Consider the following 19984-nt stretch of genomic DNA (forward strand, 5'->3'; position numbering starts at 1 on the left):
TTTACGTTAATGACATCGATGAATGTCTTGCCAATTCATGCACGTTAAGGCAACTTGCAGACGACAGCGTTGTATCCATTACCGGAAGCAAAGCTAACGACCTGCAAGGACCATTGCAAGATACCTTAGATAATTTGTCTGAATGGGCTCTCAAGCTGAGTATCGAATTCTCTCCGGAGAAAACTGAGCTGGTCGTTTTTTCTAGGAAGCATAACTCAGCCCAGCTGAAACTCCTACTAACGGGTAAAACGATCACTCAGGTTTTAGTCGCTAAATATCTCGGGGTCTGGTTCGACTCTAAATGCACCTGGGCTTGTCATATTAAATATCTGACACAAAAATGCCAACAGAGGATCAATTTTCTTCGTACGATTACCGTAACCTGGTGGGGTGCCCACCCAGGAGACCTTCTAAGGTTATACCAAACAACGATACTGTCAGTTCTTGAATACGGTTGTTTCTGCTTTCGCTCCGCTGCGAAAACACACATTATAAAACTAGAAAGAATACAATATCGTTGTTTGCGTATTGTCTTAGGTTGCATGCAGTCGACCCATACGATGAGTCTTGAAGTGCTAGCGGGTATTCTTCCGTTGAAACATCGTTTTTGGAATCTCTCTTACCGTTTGCTGCACAGTTATGAACTCGATGCACAGTTATGAACCCATTAGTAATTGAAAATTTCGAGAGGTTGGTCGACCTTCAATCTCAATCCAAATTTATGACTTTATATTTTGACTATATGGCTCAAGATATTAACCCTTCTTCATACGTTCCTTTCAATGTCGCACTTTTAGATACTTCTGATAATGCTATAATCTTCGACACCACTATGAAAGAAGACATTACTGGTATCCCGGATCGATTGCGACCCCAAGAGATCCCTAAGATTTTTTCCAATAGGTTCAAACATGTTAGTTATGATAAAAGGTTTTTACTGACGGATCTAATCTAGATGAGTCCACTGGCTTCGGTGTTTTTCACGAAAACACGAAACCCTGCTTCCGTGTACGTCGCAGAACTAGCTGCTATTCAGTACTCCCTTGGGATCATCAAAACCCTACCAATAGACCACTACTTCATCTTCACAGACAGTCTCAGTGCCATTGAGGTTCTGCGATCGATGAAGCGTGTTAAGCACACCCCGTATTTCCTGGGGAAAATACGGCGGTTTTTAAGTGCTTTAACAGACAAAAATTACCGGGTTACCTTAGCATTCCGGGCAATGAAAAGGCTGACGCTTTAGCTAAGGTGGGTGCTATTGATGGCGATATTTATAGTAGACCAATTGCTTATGATGAATTTTATAGCATTTTGCGTCAGAGAACACTCAACAGTTGGCAATCATTATGGAACTCGGATGAACTGGGACGGTGGCTACATTCCATTTTTCCTAAGGTATCGACGAAAGCATGGTTCAAGGGGTTGGATGTAGGTCGGGACTTCATTCGCGTGATGTCCAGACTTATGTCCAATCACTACACGTTAAATACGCATCCCTTTCGTATAGGGTATCACTGCATTTGTGGCGATGACTACCATGACATCGAGCATGTTGTTTGGTCGTGTACCGAATACTGTGGTGTTAGGTCCGAGCTTATAGATTCCCTTCGGGCCCGAGGAAAACAACCGAACGCACCCGTTAGAGACATTCTGGGAAGCGGTGATCTCCAGTACATGACACAGCTATACTGCTTTCTGAAAAACGCTGACATTAAAATTGAAAATTTTCTTTGTCTATTTGTCAGATTAAGGATACAAATATACTATGCTGAAGACACGGAAACGAAGAGCCTGCATCTATGCTTACACAAATATTTTGAACCCACAACAAACAAGAATACAATTGCTCTACCAGTTGAAAAACAAAGTTCTAAGGTAGTTTTAAGTCAAAATTGTATTTCCCCTCCTCTCTCCTCAAATCCCCACTAGCTCGTAGTCGGCTGCGAGAATAAAAAAAAGGCCTCCTTCTTTTCCCTGCTAACGTAGAATTGATACGAATTGTACTTGGCTCAGTAAAACAGAAAATGTATCGTGCCGTGTCAAATAAACTAATTTTAAACCTAATTACGTCAAATTTTAAATTTTATACTTCAATTACATCAATATTTTAGAACCCAAAGAGTGAATGTACCTTTGTTGGATTTAAGCATTCATGTAAATTTATTTTTACAAATAATAAGTTTGAATGAGAAAGGCTGAGTCTGATCGCTAGGTGGATTAATTTAGGTTTTTTTTTACAAATTAGTCGTACCTCAAAATAAATTCAGCCAGATCAAAAATGAGGTAAATAAATATCCAAATTGGATTTTTTAAATGCGCATACATCTAACTATCCTGAATGAGATTACTAAGTGTGAATCACGTAGTTTTTTGTCTGCAAGTTTGTTACCAAGATCAGAACAGCATGCTTATGCACTCCAACAATTCTTTTCTTATCGTTTTTTTTTGCCAAAAATCTAAAAAAGCAATAAAAGAGTAAGCGATGATAAACATTTTTGATTATTTTCAATTCTAGGGATTGGAGCAGAAATCAACCATTGATTCGGAGTTGGTCTCAGGTGACGATCGTTTTTCGGAAATTTCTGAAATTCCATCCAAGTTGGATTCCGACTTTAAATTTATTGGCGATGAAACCGACCCATACGGCGTCCTCCGTCGAGCACCGGATTTCAATAGTGTGATAATCTTGTTGGCCGATCTGAAGGAGGATAATTTGAAACAGCGCTTGAGCTCGGTGACTATCGCCGAAGACAGCCTACAACGGGCTAAGGAACGAACTCAGCGTTTGAATGATTTGAAGGAGAGCTTGCCAGAGTATGACTATGGCAAACTGATGGAAGCCGAACGTCAGCAGCTGCTCAAGGATATGGGTCCTCCTTGGTTGTTGCTATATCTATTCTCCAGAGATGCAAGCCGTCGTCAATCTCATAATTATATTGAGGAGACTTCTCTCGACGATGACGAGTCTGCAAGTGCTTATTCGAACGACAGTTTTCAAATCAGAGCCGACGGCGAAAAAAGTTCAGAACACGAGGAGCACGGTTCCGAGCAATATAATACTTTGGCACATAGACGTTCTAGCTATTCAATTCCTGCTTCCGTGCGATCGCGAATGAGCTCCATACATTCGTCGGCCACACGAATTGCAAACGAAGTTCTATCGAGAGTTATCTGCATGGTAGATGAAGCAATTATCGATGGAGAGTGTGAACTGTCCGTTAAATCGATAAGCAGTTTCATCGAGAGAAGAAGTCATGAACAAAGCAGTATCAGTGAACATGACTTTCAAACATTACGTGACTTTTTAGAGGAGGCAGAGAGAAAAGAGCTTGAAGTCAAAGACCTTAACGAATTGTATCACTTTTTTGTGGGGGAAAGTTTCAAGAAGGCAGATGCTAGTGATAGTAATCGCGATCGCAGCAAGGAAATTACCTCAATTTTTGAAGCTAGCGGTATCGATGTTGATAATAATTTACTTGACGCTGAGATATCAGATAATATGATTCTCGGGCTTGTTGCAAAGGACTCAAAGACATCGGAAAAGGCAAAACAATCGGATACTAGTCCTGAATCCGAGCAGATATCAGCACTCCACGAAGCGCTAATCCATTCAACCGGCAACTTGCAAGTTGTTCAAGAGGAAGAAGAGGAAGAATTAGTTGAGAATGAAGAGCAGGCTTCCATTCAACCAGATCTTGCACCGGAAGCAGCAACTCAAACTGATGCACTCAATGCCAAATGTACTGAATTGTTTCGTCGACAAACATTGCTAAAAGCGTCGGATTTCACGATGGAAGAATACAGCTGCAGGATTCCCAGTATTGCCGGTATAGGAAAATCGCTTCCAGATCATTTCATAGAAGCATTCCTAAACTACCTTGCCAAGCGAGCCATACATCAGCAGGGTCTTATTTATCCAAGAAACTTCCGAGAACCATCTTGTCCCAAATTGCCCTGAATAATGTGACATTCACAGATTATGTATAATAAATAAACGATTTACAATTTGAAGTAGATTGTAATCAATCATTTGAATATACTTTGCCAACGGAAAATTCTCTGAAATGGTAGATTTATGTGTAGGTTTTTTTTTGCTCCCCGTGCTTCAACAGCTGTCAACAATTATTCACATGGACCGATCTTCAGCTTGCCATAGCAACTGTCTACCCATTTCGAAGAACGACATTCATCACCTTCAGTATCATTATGCTTTGTGTGCCACGTTATGGCACACTGCTATTAAAATAATGAATAGCTGGCAGAAATAAATAGATATTTTGTTAGCGTAATAGCATTGAAAACATAGAAAACAAGGAATAAAATGCTTCACTCGTTTCAGGAATTTTAACAATTAAATTGCACGACTAGGTTAGAGTTGCCAAAAATATCCCTTCCTGGCGGCCATTTTTGGCTGCTCAGTTTCAATGTGTGCCGCCATCCGCAAACCCGGTAACCTATATTGAAGGAACCCATAAATAGCAAACAGCTCATATGGAATTGACGCGGGCTTCCAAACCTGTCACAACGCGCTGCAGGCCAGCGCTGTTATTATAGTGATGATAAATCTTACAGCCGTTTTCATATGCTGGTGATGCCTTTGCGCTCACGGAATCGCCTATCATTCGACAACGTTTCTGTCAATTCACAGATTGGTATCAATTTGTACGCCTTCCAGCAGAACAATCAACTACTTCGAGCATCAGGGCTCACAAAGGTTGTATGGAGTTGTTCATTACTTTACAAACTCTACTGAGTTTGAGTATTTTCAATTATGTTATTTTATAATTATCAATGCAATTGAATCTTTGCAAAAATGATTTTTTGTTAAAGATGATATACCTTACCCCAAATGCCTCATTTCATCCATCAAGTACAGTCAATTGGTGTCCTTTCCATTTCGGAAAGCGGATGATACGTTATTACGCGTGCCTCTCTATAGAAATTCATTAAATTGTTACAGAAAGGCCGTATTTCGCCTCAATTCATCCATCTCTCGATGGGTGCGCTGCCGCCCAAACATTGACAATGAAAGGAACCGTAAGCATCCGGCGCTGAAAATGATAAATTATGCCATGGTTGATAGATTGAAGGCGCTTTCTCTTGCTCAATCCTCGTTCATCCTTCTACTGTGGATTCGCAAAATATCCAGAAACATAAGGCGATTTAATATACATCTTTCGCATTAAATGTTGGATTAATGATGCTGACAGTTTAGAGAGTGCACGCACAAACACACGCCTGTAAACACTTTGGCAAGAGCATTACGACAAAACCGCTGGAGTACCACTAAGTGGTTCTTCATGACACTAAGTTTCATTTGAATTGGTATTTTCTTAGTTGAGGGTGGAAATAAATAGCGTAGGAGTGGAAAAAAGTAAGAATTCTGAACACAAGACACACCAACATAACAACGAAAGCAGTTGCGCCAAAAATGACATGAACAACATTGTTTGATAATTCTACGCAAAAAGTACGAGTCTAGAAGGGTTATTTATCATGCGATTAAATTAATGAAATGCGAAACTCCTTCTTAGAGGACCAGCCATTGCTGCTGCCCAGAAGCAAAGATATACAGCTATGCATCATCGAAATTATGTTGTCCAAATAGCATTGTAATTATATCCATGTGGAAACTACCAATCTGTTGTTTTCATTCGTTGGTACTTGGCAGAACCGAGAGAATTGTTATTTCTATCTGGATTGGATGGTTTTTACATCACACTCCGCTGTGAAACAGATAGTTTAACAGACTCCCCAAACGTGTGTAAATGGTACATGGATAGCAAAAGGGACACAAGCAAAATTTACCTTTGAAAATTTAATCTATGCAGAAATGGAATATATCAGAAAACAAACACATGTTATTACCATCTGAAAACGTTCACTTTGTTTGAGTTTCGGAATCATGTACGGTCGGACTTTTCGGAAATTTGAAACGTGTCAGATCGCAGCTTTGGCGACATCCATAAGTTACGTAACGCAAAAATTCATTTTTTGCACCCCCACTCTCATATGTAACGAAACGTAACGCCAACGCCTACCCCCCATAAAAAATACGTAACACTGTAGAAGAATTTGCTTAACAAAAAAGCTATTTTTTGATGAGTCTCTCCAGAGATTTTTTGTTACGTAACGCTGATCTTACTTCCCCCTTCCCCCTATGAGCGTTACGTAATTTATGGATGCCGCCTTTCGAAAATTATTTGTATATCACTAGCATACCGGATTGACGGACACATCACTGTTGCTCGCGGCGATTCTGACATTTTTGATCTGATATACGCTTGGGTTAAATAATTATTTTCGATATGTCAAATCAGAATATGATTGTTATGTTATTAAAATCACAAACGAATTTAAGGGAATTAAGTGAAAACGACAAATACATATTTTTTCAGGAGCAACTTGTCCATAACTAGGTGCATCTAGTGCAATGCACATGGAGACGCCAAACAAAAAATAAATTCCTAATTAAAATTTATATTTATATATTATTTTTTTTAGTTTTACTTTACGTTACGTTACGAATAATGACTTGCGTTTTATTCGCGGACATTATTGTGATTACTGCGCGGACATTATTGTGATAGGTAAGGGTAAATTATATTCAATGTTGCTTCTGTCTAAATGTATTGATTATATACACCGGCATGTGATTTCTAACGTCTACCTAAGTGGATATCATTTATTAGCCTTACAATAATTTATGAATATTGTGACAAGTTTTTTTCTTTAGTTTTAAGAAAAACACCGAAAATACCAGTTTTTTCGCCTCTACAATACCGGTATTTCGGTATCGGTAAAAATCGGTTTTACTAGTTTTACCGGTTTTTGTTTTACCGATAAGCCACCCTACATGGGAGCTAATTACGTTAGCCCACTCGTTAAAAAATTCTACGACTTCGCGTCCGGCTTCCCGGCAGTTCAACGGAACATTGACCATGCCGGACGAAAACATGCGTGTAGGCATGTTTTTTAATTCTTTCTTCGTTCTATTTATCAATTCCTCTTCAGTTATCGCGAAAAAATTGTTGGAATAGATGTTGCGCTTCAAGTTTGCCCAGAAATTCTCGATGGGACGCAGCTGGGGGACGTTGGGCGGATTTTCCGACTTCGGTACCACATCGATATTCAGCCGCTCCATCTCCTCCAACGATCGCTTGGAGTAGTGGGCCGACGCCAAATCTGGAACACCGTGTCTTCGCCCTCATGGTATTTCTTGGTGAACGACGCAACTTCTGGCAGGCACTTCATACTATAAATTTCCCCGTTCACGCCCAGCCTGGAGCGAAAGAAGAGCGGCTTTGACTTCCCCTCCCGCTGATTGTCAGCCACAGAAGCACCTTCCCGGGGAACTTGGTGTGTGGAATAAATTTCGCCTCGGAGCTCACTTCCTTCGTGGGAGAAGTGAAATACGAAGTACCCTGCCAGTCGTTGCCATCCAGGGTGAGATAGGTCTCATCGTTCATCACCACTGCCACGTCGCGATTTGCCGGGAAAATCGACTTGACCATCTTATTCAACCGCTGTCGCTGCGTCATTGCCTGCAGCTCCGAGACCAGCGGCAGCTTCCTGACATGTATGTCCATTTTCTCCAAATACTTTTTCACTGTTTCACCGCATGCACCAACTTCCCGGCCAAGTGCACGCAGCGATGTAGCCACTTTTCCCTCGGTCTTCCTCTCATCATCCCTTTGAAGCTTCTTGTCGCTCAGGGTCGTTGGCCGTCCGGAACCTTCTTCTTTCGATGCTCTGATCGTTGTCCAATAGTGTCAATATGTTGTAGATGCCGGAACGGGCATACCCGGTGTCCACAAAGTGCCGCACGATGTACGTTTTTGACGCGGCGAGGTACCGTTCTTCGAACGCGCACACTTCTAAACGGAGTATCTTCACTTTTTTCGCCATCACAGTTAAAGTTTGCCTGGTAGAGCTGTCAAATTTTTTTGCTAACTCATTGGTTACTATGATTGATGACGCATGAATAGTTTCGTCATTGCGATTAAAGGTAAACACATGAAAGTTCGGCCATTTTTGTCCATTTTTACCGCAAACGTTATATACTAACCTGAAAACTGCTTTTGACCGTGTTGACCGCGAAATTCTGCTAGCTCATCTCGATAAGTTGGGTGTATCAGCAGATTTAATATTTTCTTATATTTACAACATCGAAGAATAACAGTGAAATTAGGAGCGTCAATGTCTGTTTAGTTCCGGAATAATTCAGGCGTAGCTCAGGGAAGCGTTATTGGACAGCTGTTGTTTTCACTATTGATAAATGACTTTTCTCTTTTGTTACCGATCAAAACAAGATTATTTATGCAGATGATGTGAAAATCTACATGATAATTCGCAACGATACTACCTGCCTGAGACTACAACAACTGCTTAACCTTCTGGGGAGTGGTGTGGTTGCAACAATATAGCCAGCAGTATTTTTAAAATGTACAATTGTCAGCTTTTCTCGAGAAAAACATGTAGTGATGCACGACTACTGCATGTATGATCAGCTCTTGCAATGTTGTGAGGCCTATACTCAGAAAAATGCACCATTTTTATCCGTATGTAAATTTTTTGACCGTGAGTTAAAATTATTGAAAAGCTGGGTATAACTAGATAGGAGTTTATTATTCACATTTGCAAAATTTCAGAACAATCGGTTCAGTGGTTATTGAGATGTCATCAAAACAAGAGAAAAATCGCCATCGTTCAAAATCGTTAAAAATCTGTCCACGTGGTATGTGGATGGCCCCTAACGCTGCCGCTAGAGGAAGTGCCGCTGCACCTATCGCTGACGTTGCTGCCACTACCGCTGGTGATATCCGCTGCTACTCAATTGGGACCATCCTAGTCGCCATCTAACAGTAAAATAATCGGTTTGAACAGAGACAGTCTTTTATACAACTCAAAGAGTGTATTCTTTGCTTATTAGGTATATGATTCTGTTGACCTTGCTAGGGAAAACAGGAAACAAGTATCAAATGATCAATCAGATAGCACAGTAGTTCGAATGATAAAATTACAATTTTCAGCATTTGGGCAGATGCATAGATAATTTTCCGAATGGTGAAAATCTATTAAAAAAAAAACAAATTGAACATATTTTCCCTCTTTCCGTTTTTAGATTTTTATTTTACAACCCTATGTAGCCGAATTTCCTGAGAGACGTAGCTCTACGTCGAAAATCAACAAAAATCGCAGCTATTCAGGCGCCACTTCGGGTGCTGAAGAAAATCCTTTACAAAACAGATGCTTAAAATAGGTTCGGGGTGATTGGAATAGTGTCACTCGATTGGGAACTTTAATTGGTTATTGTTAAAGTATGCTAAAGTTGTTTCATAATCTGAAAACGAGTGCTGACAGAGAGAAAGATAGTAAACAAATTGATATACTTATGTTTGTATTTCATATTGCGCATCTCGAGTATTTCGTCTCAATACACCGACGGCTTCATAAACTGCTTAAAATAGGTTCCCCATCCTAAATCACCCGGCACAGATGGAATAATCTGTTGTACTGCAAACCGGATTCGAACATTATGGGAATAGTGAATATAAGCTGAATTGCCACTAAATACATCCCAAGCCACTGGGGTGGAGTAACCATAGGACTTGACGCGTCATTCAAGAAAGCCAGAAGCCTTGCATTATTTAGTCTAATTTCTTCCTTCTTAAATCACTTATTATCATAAAAGCGGAACAAGTTCATTGGAAATCCTTTATAACCACTTTGAGGCTAATAAATCGAATTTTATTTTGTTGAAATCTTTTGGAATCGAGCCAACACAATAAGGTGAAATGAAGAATGCATATTGTATGTTTTATTCGTCGTTATACGTTATGATAATTAGGAAACAATCCTTTCTTCTTTAGAATTTTGTTGCGGATAACTTATGAAGAATCCAATTGCAACCCTCAAGATTTTCAAATCTTTTGAATTGAGTAGTAAGAAAAGCGAAATCAATTACGAAGCTCAATGACAGGTGCTATTGCTTATTTTTTTTCTGGAAATATGTAACGCGAAGTGCCCTACCTACCTTGAATACGATGATTGGTATTTCCACATCCCTGCACAACTCGACAAGTAGGGTATGACAGCAAATCCTGTCATACAACTGAAGATCACTTCAGTAGATTTAGTATGAAAAGTAAAATTTGTGAATCTATACTTCATGATTTTTAAATGCTAAAATTAGAAAAGTAAGAACCTACAACTGATAAAAACAGTTCGGTGTAATACATGTACCTTAATTTTTATTATTGTACCTATAAAAATTTGTATCATTGCACCTATAACCTTGCACAGCAATAAATGCTTTACTTTGTTTGCGCTGAAGATTCAGGGGCAAAGAATTTATTTCCGCCTATATCTCGCCTCAGCTTGTAGCGGGTTGATTTTCCAATGACATTGTTTTGGTGCGAAAGCATAACAGGTAGACGGCGTGTAAAAAATTAAAATTAATTAATGGCCCTTCTGCACAAAAGTAGGAAAAAGTAGAAGAGCATCCCCTGCATGTTTGCCTGCACGAGATAAAGCACAGTTGAAAAGATTTTGTTCTCGGAGCACAACCACCAGCAACCCACATTTCTATGGCGGACAGCCTTTTTTGTCGTACTCTGGCAGCAACACAAATACTCACCAACAACCGTGAGTACGTTGGTTGCAACACCGGTGTAAAAGGACGGAGCATCCGCCGTCACTTCACAGGTGAAATTTCCGGACAGGTTGAAGCCGACGTTTCGCAACGTAACGTGCGTTGCGTTTGAGACCGTCATCTGAAAGTAAGGAAAAGGTTGGATGTGGTATTTAGTGTAATGAAAGTTACAACGGTCGCGAAAAAATCGTAACATCCAAACAAAGACAAATTTGTATGTCTGCATCCAGATATTACATCATCTATTGTTTGAGACACAAAATAATGAGCTCTTTGTTCAATATGAAGGAACTGAAACAAAATTCAGAAAATATTGGTTATGATGTTGAAATTGGAACATTATGACAACATAAGTTAACCAAATAGTGATTCAAATTTTTGTTCTCACATCTTCTTATTCCTTCGCTGTTTTAATTATTTTGTCATAATCCAGCATGTATTCTCCAGTAATTTCGATTTTCTTTTGTATATTAACAGAAGGACAGCTTGTTCATTTGACATTAATTTTGGTAAAATTAGTCCTGCAATCTAGTAGATAATGTAATTATTTTCAAGTTTTTATACATTATAATTGGCTCCGAAAAACATTAACTTGTATTGTGCCGTGTCAAATAAACGTTAATTGAACAAAAAAAAGTTTTTATACATAAATGCTAAAACGAAAAGTGCGATTTTGGAGTTATACAGCGACCCATGGAGCAATTTTACACTAATGGGTGCACGGGTTAAAATTTGCTCTTTCTTTTAATCAATTGAGTAGAGTAAATTGAAATTTCGAGTAAAGATAGTTTAGCGTGCATTTTTGACACTACATGGGATGGCTTCATCAGGTCAGTAACATGTCGAAGTTCTCCAAGAATAAAAATCTGTTGCATCATGATCGTCATAAAACGGTCCGGGGACCGTCTGACTGCCAGAGGTCAAGATCCGGACAAAAACAGTCGTTCCTAGTAACAAGGAGCACAAGCGGGTAATTGGGGCCTTTAACTGGAAACCGAACGCATCCATTCGAGATATGGCAAAAACTGCATCTGAGCAGGATGCTAAAACTCGAATTGGATTACGTACGTTTTAGGCCTCAAACTGTGCCGAAATGCAGAATACGGTCGAAGAATGCCGTGCCCGAAAGTTTCACGACCAACACCTGACGAAATCATACTGCTTTTAATGAGACTTATGTTAAGACGTACTTCAAAAAGATTCCAGCAAACCTACATTCCACTGTAAAGGATGAAATTGATGATCCAGAGTACCTTCGAACATAGAAGATGTTCAGGTTTGCTAAAAATTCATGATTTGGTAAGCAATTTGCTCCTGCGGAAAGCAAAGTATACATTTCACTACCTCAAACATCATGAATAGACTTAGGCTCACAACTGGCCAACGCTTTTCTGGCCGGATTTGACATCATTCTACTACACGACTAACGTGAATAAAGTGAATAATATCAATATCGTGCCAAAGCGTGGGCATTTGGATATTCCTAAAGGCGAAAAAACCCATGTTGGCAAAACTAACTTTAATTGTTTCTTTCTGCACCCTAAAAATTGGTGAACATAGGATAAAAACCCGAATTTTTTGAATAATATTGTGTGTGGAGAGGCTGGTGGAGAGCGAACCAAATTAGGCTCTCGAATGTCCCAACGAACTGCGACAAAATTTTACTTCAATATAAGCTTTTTACAATGAATATAAAAAATGAGAAAAATCGCAAGATGTCCATATTATTTGCGATAAAACAAAAAAGAAGTTGAGCAAATAATTTAAAAATTCACATCGGAAATCAAAATCAAATTTCTTCAATGGTATATAAACAATATTTTTTTATCATTGAATATTCAATATATTAAAATAAACCATAATTTTGAACAGTTTTGAACAGAATATCGTTTCTTAACATAACTACGAATCACGTACATAATCATTACGGAAACTAATTAGTTAACCCTCTTTCCGCGGAGAGAAATAAGTTTTTGCCTCGTAAAATGACTTTCAACTTAATACTCATCAACTCCTTGCACAATCGGCGCACACTGTCATTTCATATGAATGATTGATCTGTTCTCTAACCGAATTTAACAGCTTCATTGTTCAAAATTTCCAGTAACGGTGTTATGCTGTAATCATAGTTTAGATGTCAGGTGATGCCGCTAAAAATATTAATTTATTGGTTCGTTTTTTTCTTTCCATCTTAAGTTCATAGTTGGCCTCGAGAGACACTACTAAATAGTCTAATAAGTCAATTGTCGTATGTCCGAATCCAGGTTTTGCCATGACTGTTAGTGTCAGTAGTATTGGTTTGATCCACAATCGTACCTTCAATCCAAACATATGGCAAATTTATTGCCGGTGAACGTTTCAGTGGTGTTTAGAAAATGTAAAATTCATAAAATTGTCAGGCTTAAGGAACTTCCGTTTAACCGATACTGTATCTACACTAGATAACAACTTGCAGCGTTATCAGCAACCCAAGTTTCATTCATACAATTGAGAACTGCACCGCTTACCTTAATCAGCTTAAAATATTAATTAATCCATTATCGGATGTTGCTAAGCCAGATATCTGCTTCGAAACAGTTATTAGACCTTGCATCCCATTGGATATCAACCAAATCGATAGATAGGACACAAATAAATTGGCAAGCGAGCACTGAAAAGCTTCACGAATCGAAGTCAGTCAATCATGGATTACCGAGTGAAACGGTTTAGTTCTAAAATGGAAGCTGCATTAAGTGTTATTTTGTTTACTGGTTTAATAATCCTCACAAATCCCATTGATGCAAAATTCCTCGAGCGTATAACCCCTTCTTTGACCCCTCCACCAATTCCCTACCCTACGCACCCTATGGACGATCCAGAATGGCAACCACCGCAAGGTCCTCCGGCCGAAGTAGAGAAACAATACTGGATTGATAATGGACAACAGTTGCTACAAGAGCAGCTGTCCAAAAACCATCTGAACCTGGGCGTCGCAAGGAATCTGATCATATTCATTGCCGATGGTATGTCCATTACAACCCAAACGGCTACTCGAGTATTCATGGGCGGTGAACAAATGCAACTGTCATTCGAACAGTTTCCGTACGCTGGATTAGCAAAGGTAGGAAACGGGTGTAGCCACTGGCATGGGGAGAACTCTTGGCGAAATCGGGTAACAAATTTTATCGACATATTCTGTTACTTTGGATGTTCAGATCCAGAACTTAAGACCATTCATTCGGAATACTGGTAAGCTTCATTCTGAGCATGCCATTGGCTACAGAAAAAAATACGTTGCAACATTGTAAGGTAATACAATGATTGTTTTGCAAACAGACCTATTGTATAAACTATCAAGTCTCCGATTCGGGTTGTACAGCATCGGCAATCCTGACCGGTGTTAAAAACAATTATGGAACGATTGCGGTCAGTGGAAACGTACCGTTAATGAACTGTGAACTAAGTTTGGTGGAGGGAAATCGTCTTACATCGATCCTGAGGTACGCACAAGAAGATGGTCGTTCAACGGGTATCGTGACAAACACACGTTTAACACATGCTACTCCTGCTGTGGCTTATGCTGTTTCCGGGGCTCGTTACTGGGAGGACGACGGGGAAACTCCGTCAGGTTGTGTGGACATCGCCAAGCAGCTGGTTCACGGTGAGATTGGAACGAACCTGACAGTAGCAATGGGAGGTGGCACACGTCATTTTTATCCTGCTGAAATGATCGATGTCCATGGGCAACCCGGCAGACGACAGGATGGACGAATTTTGCCGGACGAATGGCTACAGGAAATGTCACGACGAGGAGAGCGGGCTATGTACGTGTACGACCGGCATCAGCTTTTGAATACCGATGCACGCGACGTAGATCGGCTGTTGGGATTATTCGCAGCGAATCATCTGAGCTATCAGCTGGAGAATGTCGATCAACAGCCGACACTAGAGGAAATGACTGCAAAGGCTTTGGACATACTAACAAAAAATGAGCGAGGGTACGTGTTGGTGGTGGAAGGTAAGCTATTATTTTCCAATATTTTCGTATTCTTTGGGTTTCGGATATTAAAAATTAGACAATAAGCGCTTTATTGTTTGAATATCGAAATCGGTTTGTTTCTGGCGTTCGTATCATGGTGTCTATCTTGTCGTTTGATAAAAAAACAATTACACAATATATGAAATGCTCTTATAGATTGATGAAGTGGAGCTTAAGTTATGCAATTCTGAGTTTCAGTTTGGAACAACATACATAACACATAAATGAAATGATAAAAATTTTCGTTTCTTCAGAATTGTTCAGTAGTTGATGAAGGTTTTATTTAATAGCTTTAATTTTTGGGAATATAAAAAGCAAAGCAAAGCCTTGGTGCTACATTCCGATTCGGAACTTGTCCTTCTGTTTATTCATACACAGACTTCGCAGCCGACTATTTAGTGGACAATTGCGGGGCTAGCTGCTTCCACCAACTCTTGCAGATATCGGCCTGCGGCACCTAGCCTTTACGGAAGTTGGGTAACGCTACCTCCAGCTGCTGCGCGTATTCCTGTGCAACCCCGGCGTCCCATAGTTGCTCAATACATAGTATTGAGCGATGCACACAGCTACTAGATAGTGGTCTGAGTTTACATTCGCGCATTCTGTCTGTTGGTAAGGTGATCTCCAGGTGGATTTGTGGATATTTTTGCGGAGGGAAGTTGCTTCGGACTACCATACCACAAAAGGCCGCAAAATTTACGCACCAATGGCCGATATCATTAGAAACGGCGTGCAGGTTATCTGGCCCGATTACCGATCTGCACATTGCCTCCTATCCTGCCTCAGCATGTATCTCCTCAATGACGAGTTTCACGTCCCGTCGCGGGCAGCTATCATAGACCTGCTCCAGCTACGCATAAAACGCTTCCTTCTCGTCATCGGGTCTTCCTTCATGTGGGCGGTGCACGTTGATGATGCTGAAGTTAAAGAACAGGCCCTTCATTTTCAACTTGCACATCCTTGCGTTGGTCGGCTGCCACCCCATCATGCGTTGGCGCATCTTGACCAGTATTATGAAGCCGTTTTCCAGCTCGCCGGTGCACCACGGTAGTGCCACAACTCTGGTAGAAAGTAACCGCCCGGTGCCCGCAAAGTTCCTGCAGCGCTATGACTTCGAAGTTGCGTGGATGTAGCCCGTCGTAGATAATCCTGTCGCATTCTGGAAAGCTGAGCAATTTTCAGTTTCATGTCCCAAGTTTTCAACTGTAGTCCCTATTTCGTCGCCTAAGTCCGTACCGATTGTTCTGATTCGTATTATCTCTTACGTTGTTTGTAGCATTTTTTCCGAGGCGGCTCGTTAGGCCTTCCTCAACCCCCTGTCTCGCCGGGGGACCATCGTGCCAGCTCTTTTGCCAGGACGTTGAACAACCGCTTCTATCATGAAGATCAGACGCTGTTTTGAGACGCCCTATCTTGGTGAACAGACCCTAGGGTGTATGAAGCTTTTCCTCTACCGCCAGAACATGCATTACGAACCAATGACCGCTTCGTACCTTTTCACTTTGCTAATGTCGGGTGTCAACATTGCCCGGGCAACACCAACCAGTTGTGTCCATGTTTGAACCGGTGGTTTAGTGTAATCATATGACTCGTGGAGTTGTAAGATAGGTACTTCTGAGGGCCGGAGTTATGCTTGACGCTCCTTCCAGGTTGTCAACTCACCATTTGAAGCCCAGCTGGCGAGACACCGCATTGGCTGAATCAGGAAATGCGGTAAAGCTGGCGAGACACCGCATTTCATGATTCAGGCACCCGCTCCGGGTCAGACGTTGTTGTCCACCGCCCCTAACATGGGGACACAGCCACGTACGGGATGGTCAGTTCCAATTTATTAGGTAAACAAAAGAAAATAAACTATGCGCTAATCCTATATTCAGAGTTCATTGGAGTGAAACAATTGTTTTAAAATTTTACATGTTTCGTTTTATTTTGAAATATCAAAATTTAATATAAGCATTCAAGTCGGAGTTTTCTGCCCAACACTTTCGGCAAACCTAAATGTAATTTTTACTTTCCATCGAATCTTCCCATCTCGTCACTTCAATTCATCTTCCCAAACAAACTTCATTCCGAGTGTTTTGTTCCATTGTGTAGAGATAATCTACAACCATAACAGCTCAATCCATTGATAAATCGTTCAGAAATTTGGAGAACCATCTGTCCCGCCATGGAGTTATTATTCGCCTTTCCTTTCGAGTGGTGCTAGAATAAATTATCATAAACGGTGTGGAATAGATTGAATACGGTTCACCGCTTTTCACATTCTCAGCTAGTTTATAAAACGATATCTGTAGGGTAGGGACACCGATTATAGCACCGTTTCATAAACGCTTCCAAACAAATTGCGACTAAATTTTAATCTGTTTAATAATGTGTTTTTAATGTTCATATTACTTAACGCATTCTTTGTTATAACTATATGCTATACTGAAGAAAAAAATACTTCCGTTGACCGTCCTAATCCCATAGTCTACCCATTATTTCATTCATGGCGGATTTCATTCCGCTCTTTTCCCGGATTCCCTCCTTCTCAAGCTCGCTTCGTGCTAGAGATGATTGATGCTGACCAACCCGACTATAGCTATGAACTTACTGCTGTGTGTTATTATTATAGTGAGCAACTGTTACGTATACTTTGCGTTGGTATGAGTCATTTGAGCAAATTGTAAAAAGAATTTGGGGAGACAAGGGTGTTGAGTTGACGAAACTGCTCATAATGGCCAAACTTAAATCAACTGAAATTAAAATGGCTTTGGGGTCATCCACATACCACGTGGACAGATTTTTGAAGATTTTAAACACCCCCTCCCCTGGACAACTACCCATATAAATTCTTTTTTTTTTTTCCTGTCCACGTGGTATGTGGATGGCCCTCTCGCATGTCACATGAATAAGTCAGAAATCTCAATCTTGAAGAAACGTCAAACTGTACGAGATATAACATTCCGAAGTGCCTCCGCTACTGACGGACCGCTTTATGACCAACAAACTGGGAATCGTAACATCTGCAGCTGCTATGCCTGACAGCTGTTTCCATTTTACTCAAGCTATTGTCGTCTGCGAATCTGGGGATGAGTGGATTGCAGGCGGTAAGGAGGGACTCGGCGAAACGAAGAATAAAATTCATTTCCTATTGATTTGCTTTGCCGGTCGTCTGCGTTGTGCATTTGCTGTGTCGTCCTGGCAGTCTGCCGGCACCACATCCGGAGGATGCTTTCCACCGGGCAACCGTTTCCGGTTGAATGCAAGGACGAATCAATTTCTTTTCAGCGGCACACCGACCGAGCCGCATCGTGTGGATGTGAGCGTAGATGAAATTGATATCCGTTCATTCGGTTTCATTGAACCATCTGTTCGGGTGTTGAATGGCAGTGAGAGAAGCTCTTTACGTTTAATTTCACTACATGTCAAACTGAAGTGATTCTTGCAATTTTCTCCTTGATTGAATTCTAATGCAAAAAGAAAGTGAACCTACTCAAATGTCACCTACAGGCGTGACAGAGTTGTTTTTGCTTGTGCTTTTCGAAACGATAAGATTTCTGTTGATACTTCCAGGTGGTCTAATTGATCCGGCCCATCATGCTAATCAGGCGCGCAGGGCTCTAGACGAGACGGTCGAGTTCCACCGAGCGGTCCAGAAGGCTGCTCGCAGCACAGACACCAGAGATACTCTCATTGTGGTAACAGCAGATCACTCGCACACTCTGACCATGGGAGGCTATCCGGTACGGGGCAATGATATCCTATGGACAGGTGACTTCTCCCGGCTGGATCAAATGCCGTTCTTCACGCTTACCTACGCCAATGGGCCAAGTTTTTTCGATCATTTTCCACCCGATCGCAGTGGCCGTGTGAATCCTTTGCTAATGAACTGGCAGAATCCGGAATTTGCATATCCCGGAGCGGTACCATATGAGGACGAAACACACGGCGGCGACGATGTGGCCGTTTTTGCTAGAGGACCTTATGCTCATTTGTTTACTGGGTCATACGAGCAGCACCTTATTGGACATGCTATGCTTTATGCTTCATGTTTGGGAACAGAACAAATGCAAAGGTCAGAAGCATGCTGGAATCGCTTACGGGGATCTGCAGAATTTACCGATAAATCGTTGCTTTTAATAAGTGTCAATTTGATGGTTCTATTTTGGATTAATAAAAACAAACAATAAAATAAAATAAATGAATAAATACAAACTGCAATTTCAGTAAACAGATATAGTAACTAATCGACAGAGTAATCAATTTGTTAGAACCGAGCAGAAAATAAACTTAACCTTATCCAGTTGACCGTTATCCTGATCAATCGTTTGTTGCCTCAATCCGTTTTCTCAATCCCACCAAATTTCTTTAACCGAGCCAAAGGTAATGTTCAATTTATTTTTTTGCTTCTTAAGATTTTACCCCTTTTCGCCTTAGAAATAATTTCTGGTTACGCCACTGCATCATACAAGTGAAATAAAAAAAAAGAAAATATTTATTTTATGTTCGTTAATCGCAAATTCGAATATTTTTACTGTGATTCGATTATCCGGAATGATTTTTTTTTTTGACATTCCGAATAATCAAGTCCGACCTGTATTGTAGAAAAAAAAACAAATTTTCATTTGATTTATAATTAATGTTTCAAAAAAAAAATTAAAAGTACTTATTCAGTGGTTCAATAACAACTTATCACTTTAAATTTGACAAGAACAACACTTTAAGAAGTCAAGTAAAATTTCACTGAAAAACTCATTTTTTTTTTCATCATCATCTATAGTTTATTTGACACGGCACAAATACAATTCAATGTTTAACGGCGCCAATTATATCTGGTAGCTTACTTTCTAAAGTATCTTAATAACTAAAAGCAAATTTTTTATCCTCGCTGCCGACTACGAGCTGAAACTAAATCTAACTTAAAGCTAGAATATTTTGCATTAAAAGCACAGGTTTGCTGTTTGATGGTTTTCATTGCCATAGGTAAGCAACATATTAAATTTGTTCCGCTGCTGGGCCAAGATATTACGGACTGGCCTATTGGGTTGTTTCCATCGGGCGAGTATCGTGCGGGTCTGATTGCCGTTTCCGGATCCGGGGTCTTAACGTGTTCTTGTCGTTTGGTTGGATGTAGGCGGAAGGGGATAGGACTAAACTGGGGCGTGGATGGATTTCAGGAAAACGTATATAAGGGACATGTAGGATAGGTCACGGCTCGCCAAGACATCACGAACAGGAACAGCCGGCTGCCTACCTTCGGCCTGCAGGGAAGCTATTAATCTAGACCTGGCGTCACGGTGTACAGGGCATGACCAAACAACGTGCTC

General features: G+C 40.5%; 3 protein-coding genes across 3 annotated transcripts in view; 2 read left to right on the top strand and 1 right to left on the bottom strand.

Annotated features, from left to right (window-relative positions):
- LOC129718528 (uncharacterized) overlaps positions 1–3965 on the top strand; it is a 36273-nt gene extending 32308 nt beyond the window's left edge. Inside the window, exon 7 of the mRNA XM_055669388.1 lies at positions 2519–3965. Within this exon, the coding sequence (XP_055525363.1) occupies positions 2519–3961 (1443 nt within the window). The 3' untranslated portion in view covers positions 3962–3965. The remainder of the gene's footprint in view (positions 1–2518) is intronic.
- The window catches only part of LOC129717234 (uncharacterized), a 48068-nt gene extending 37290 nt beyond the window's left edge, over positions 1–10778 (bottom strand). The window contains exon 1 of the mRNA XM_055667090.1: positions 10643–10778. Coding sequence (XP_055523065.1) covers positions 10643–10778 — 136 coding nt within the window. The remainder of the gene's footprint in view (positions 1–10642) is intronic.
- Positions 10779–13348: 2570 nt separating this feature from the next.
- On the top strand, positions 13349–18883 carry LOC129718529 (alkaline phosphatase-like). Its single transcript, XM_055669389.1, has 3 exons — positions 13349–13757; positions 13973–14654; positions 18231–18883. The coding sequence occupies exons 1-3, from the start codon at positions 13374–13376 to the stop codon at positions 18845–18847; spliced, it is 1683 nt and encodes a 560-aa protein (XP_055525364.1). The 5' UTR covers positions 13349–13373; the 3' UTR covers positions 18848–18883.
- Positions 18884–19984: the final 1101 nt, after the last annotated feature.

Source organism: Wyeomyia smithii, chromosome 1, assembly GCF_029784165.1.
Source record: "Wyeomyia smithii strain HCP4-BCI-WySm-NY-G18 chromosome 1, ASM2978416v1, whole genome shotgun sequence".
Classification (NCBI taxonomy): domain Eukaryota; kingdom Metazoa; phylum Arthropoda; class Insecta; order Diptera; family Culicidae; genus Wyeomyia; species Wyeomyia smithii.

What these genes read in the sequence shown, in the direction of transcription:
- LOC129718529 (XM_055669389.1), top strand. Translation starts at nt 13,374, where the DNA reads ATGGAAGCTGCATTAAGTGTTATTTTGTTTACTGGTTTAATAATCCTC. An exon ending in CGTACGCTGGATTAGCAAAG is followed by an intron (nt 13,758 to 13,972) that starts GTAGGAAACGGG and finishes TTTTGCAAACAG; the next exon opens with ACCTATTGTATAAACTATCA. An exon ending in GTACGTGTTGGTGGTGGAAG is followed by an intron (nt 14,655 to 18,230) that starts GTAAGCTATTAT and finishes TGATACTTCCAG; the next exon opens with GTGGTCTAATTGATCCGGCC.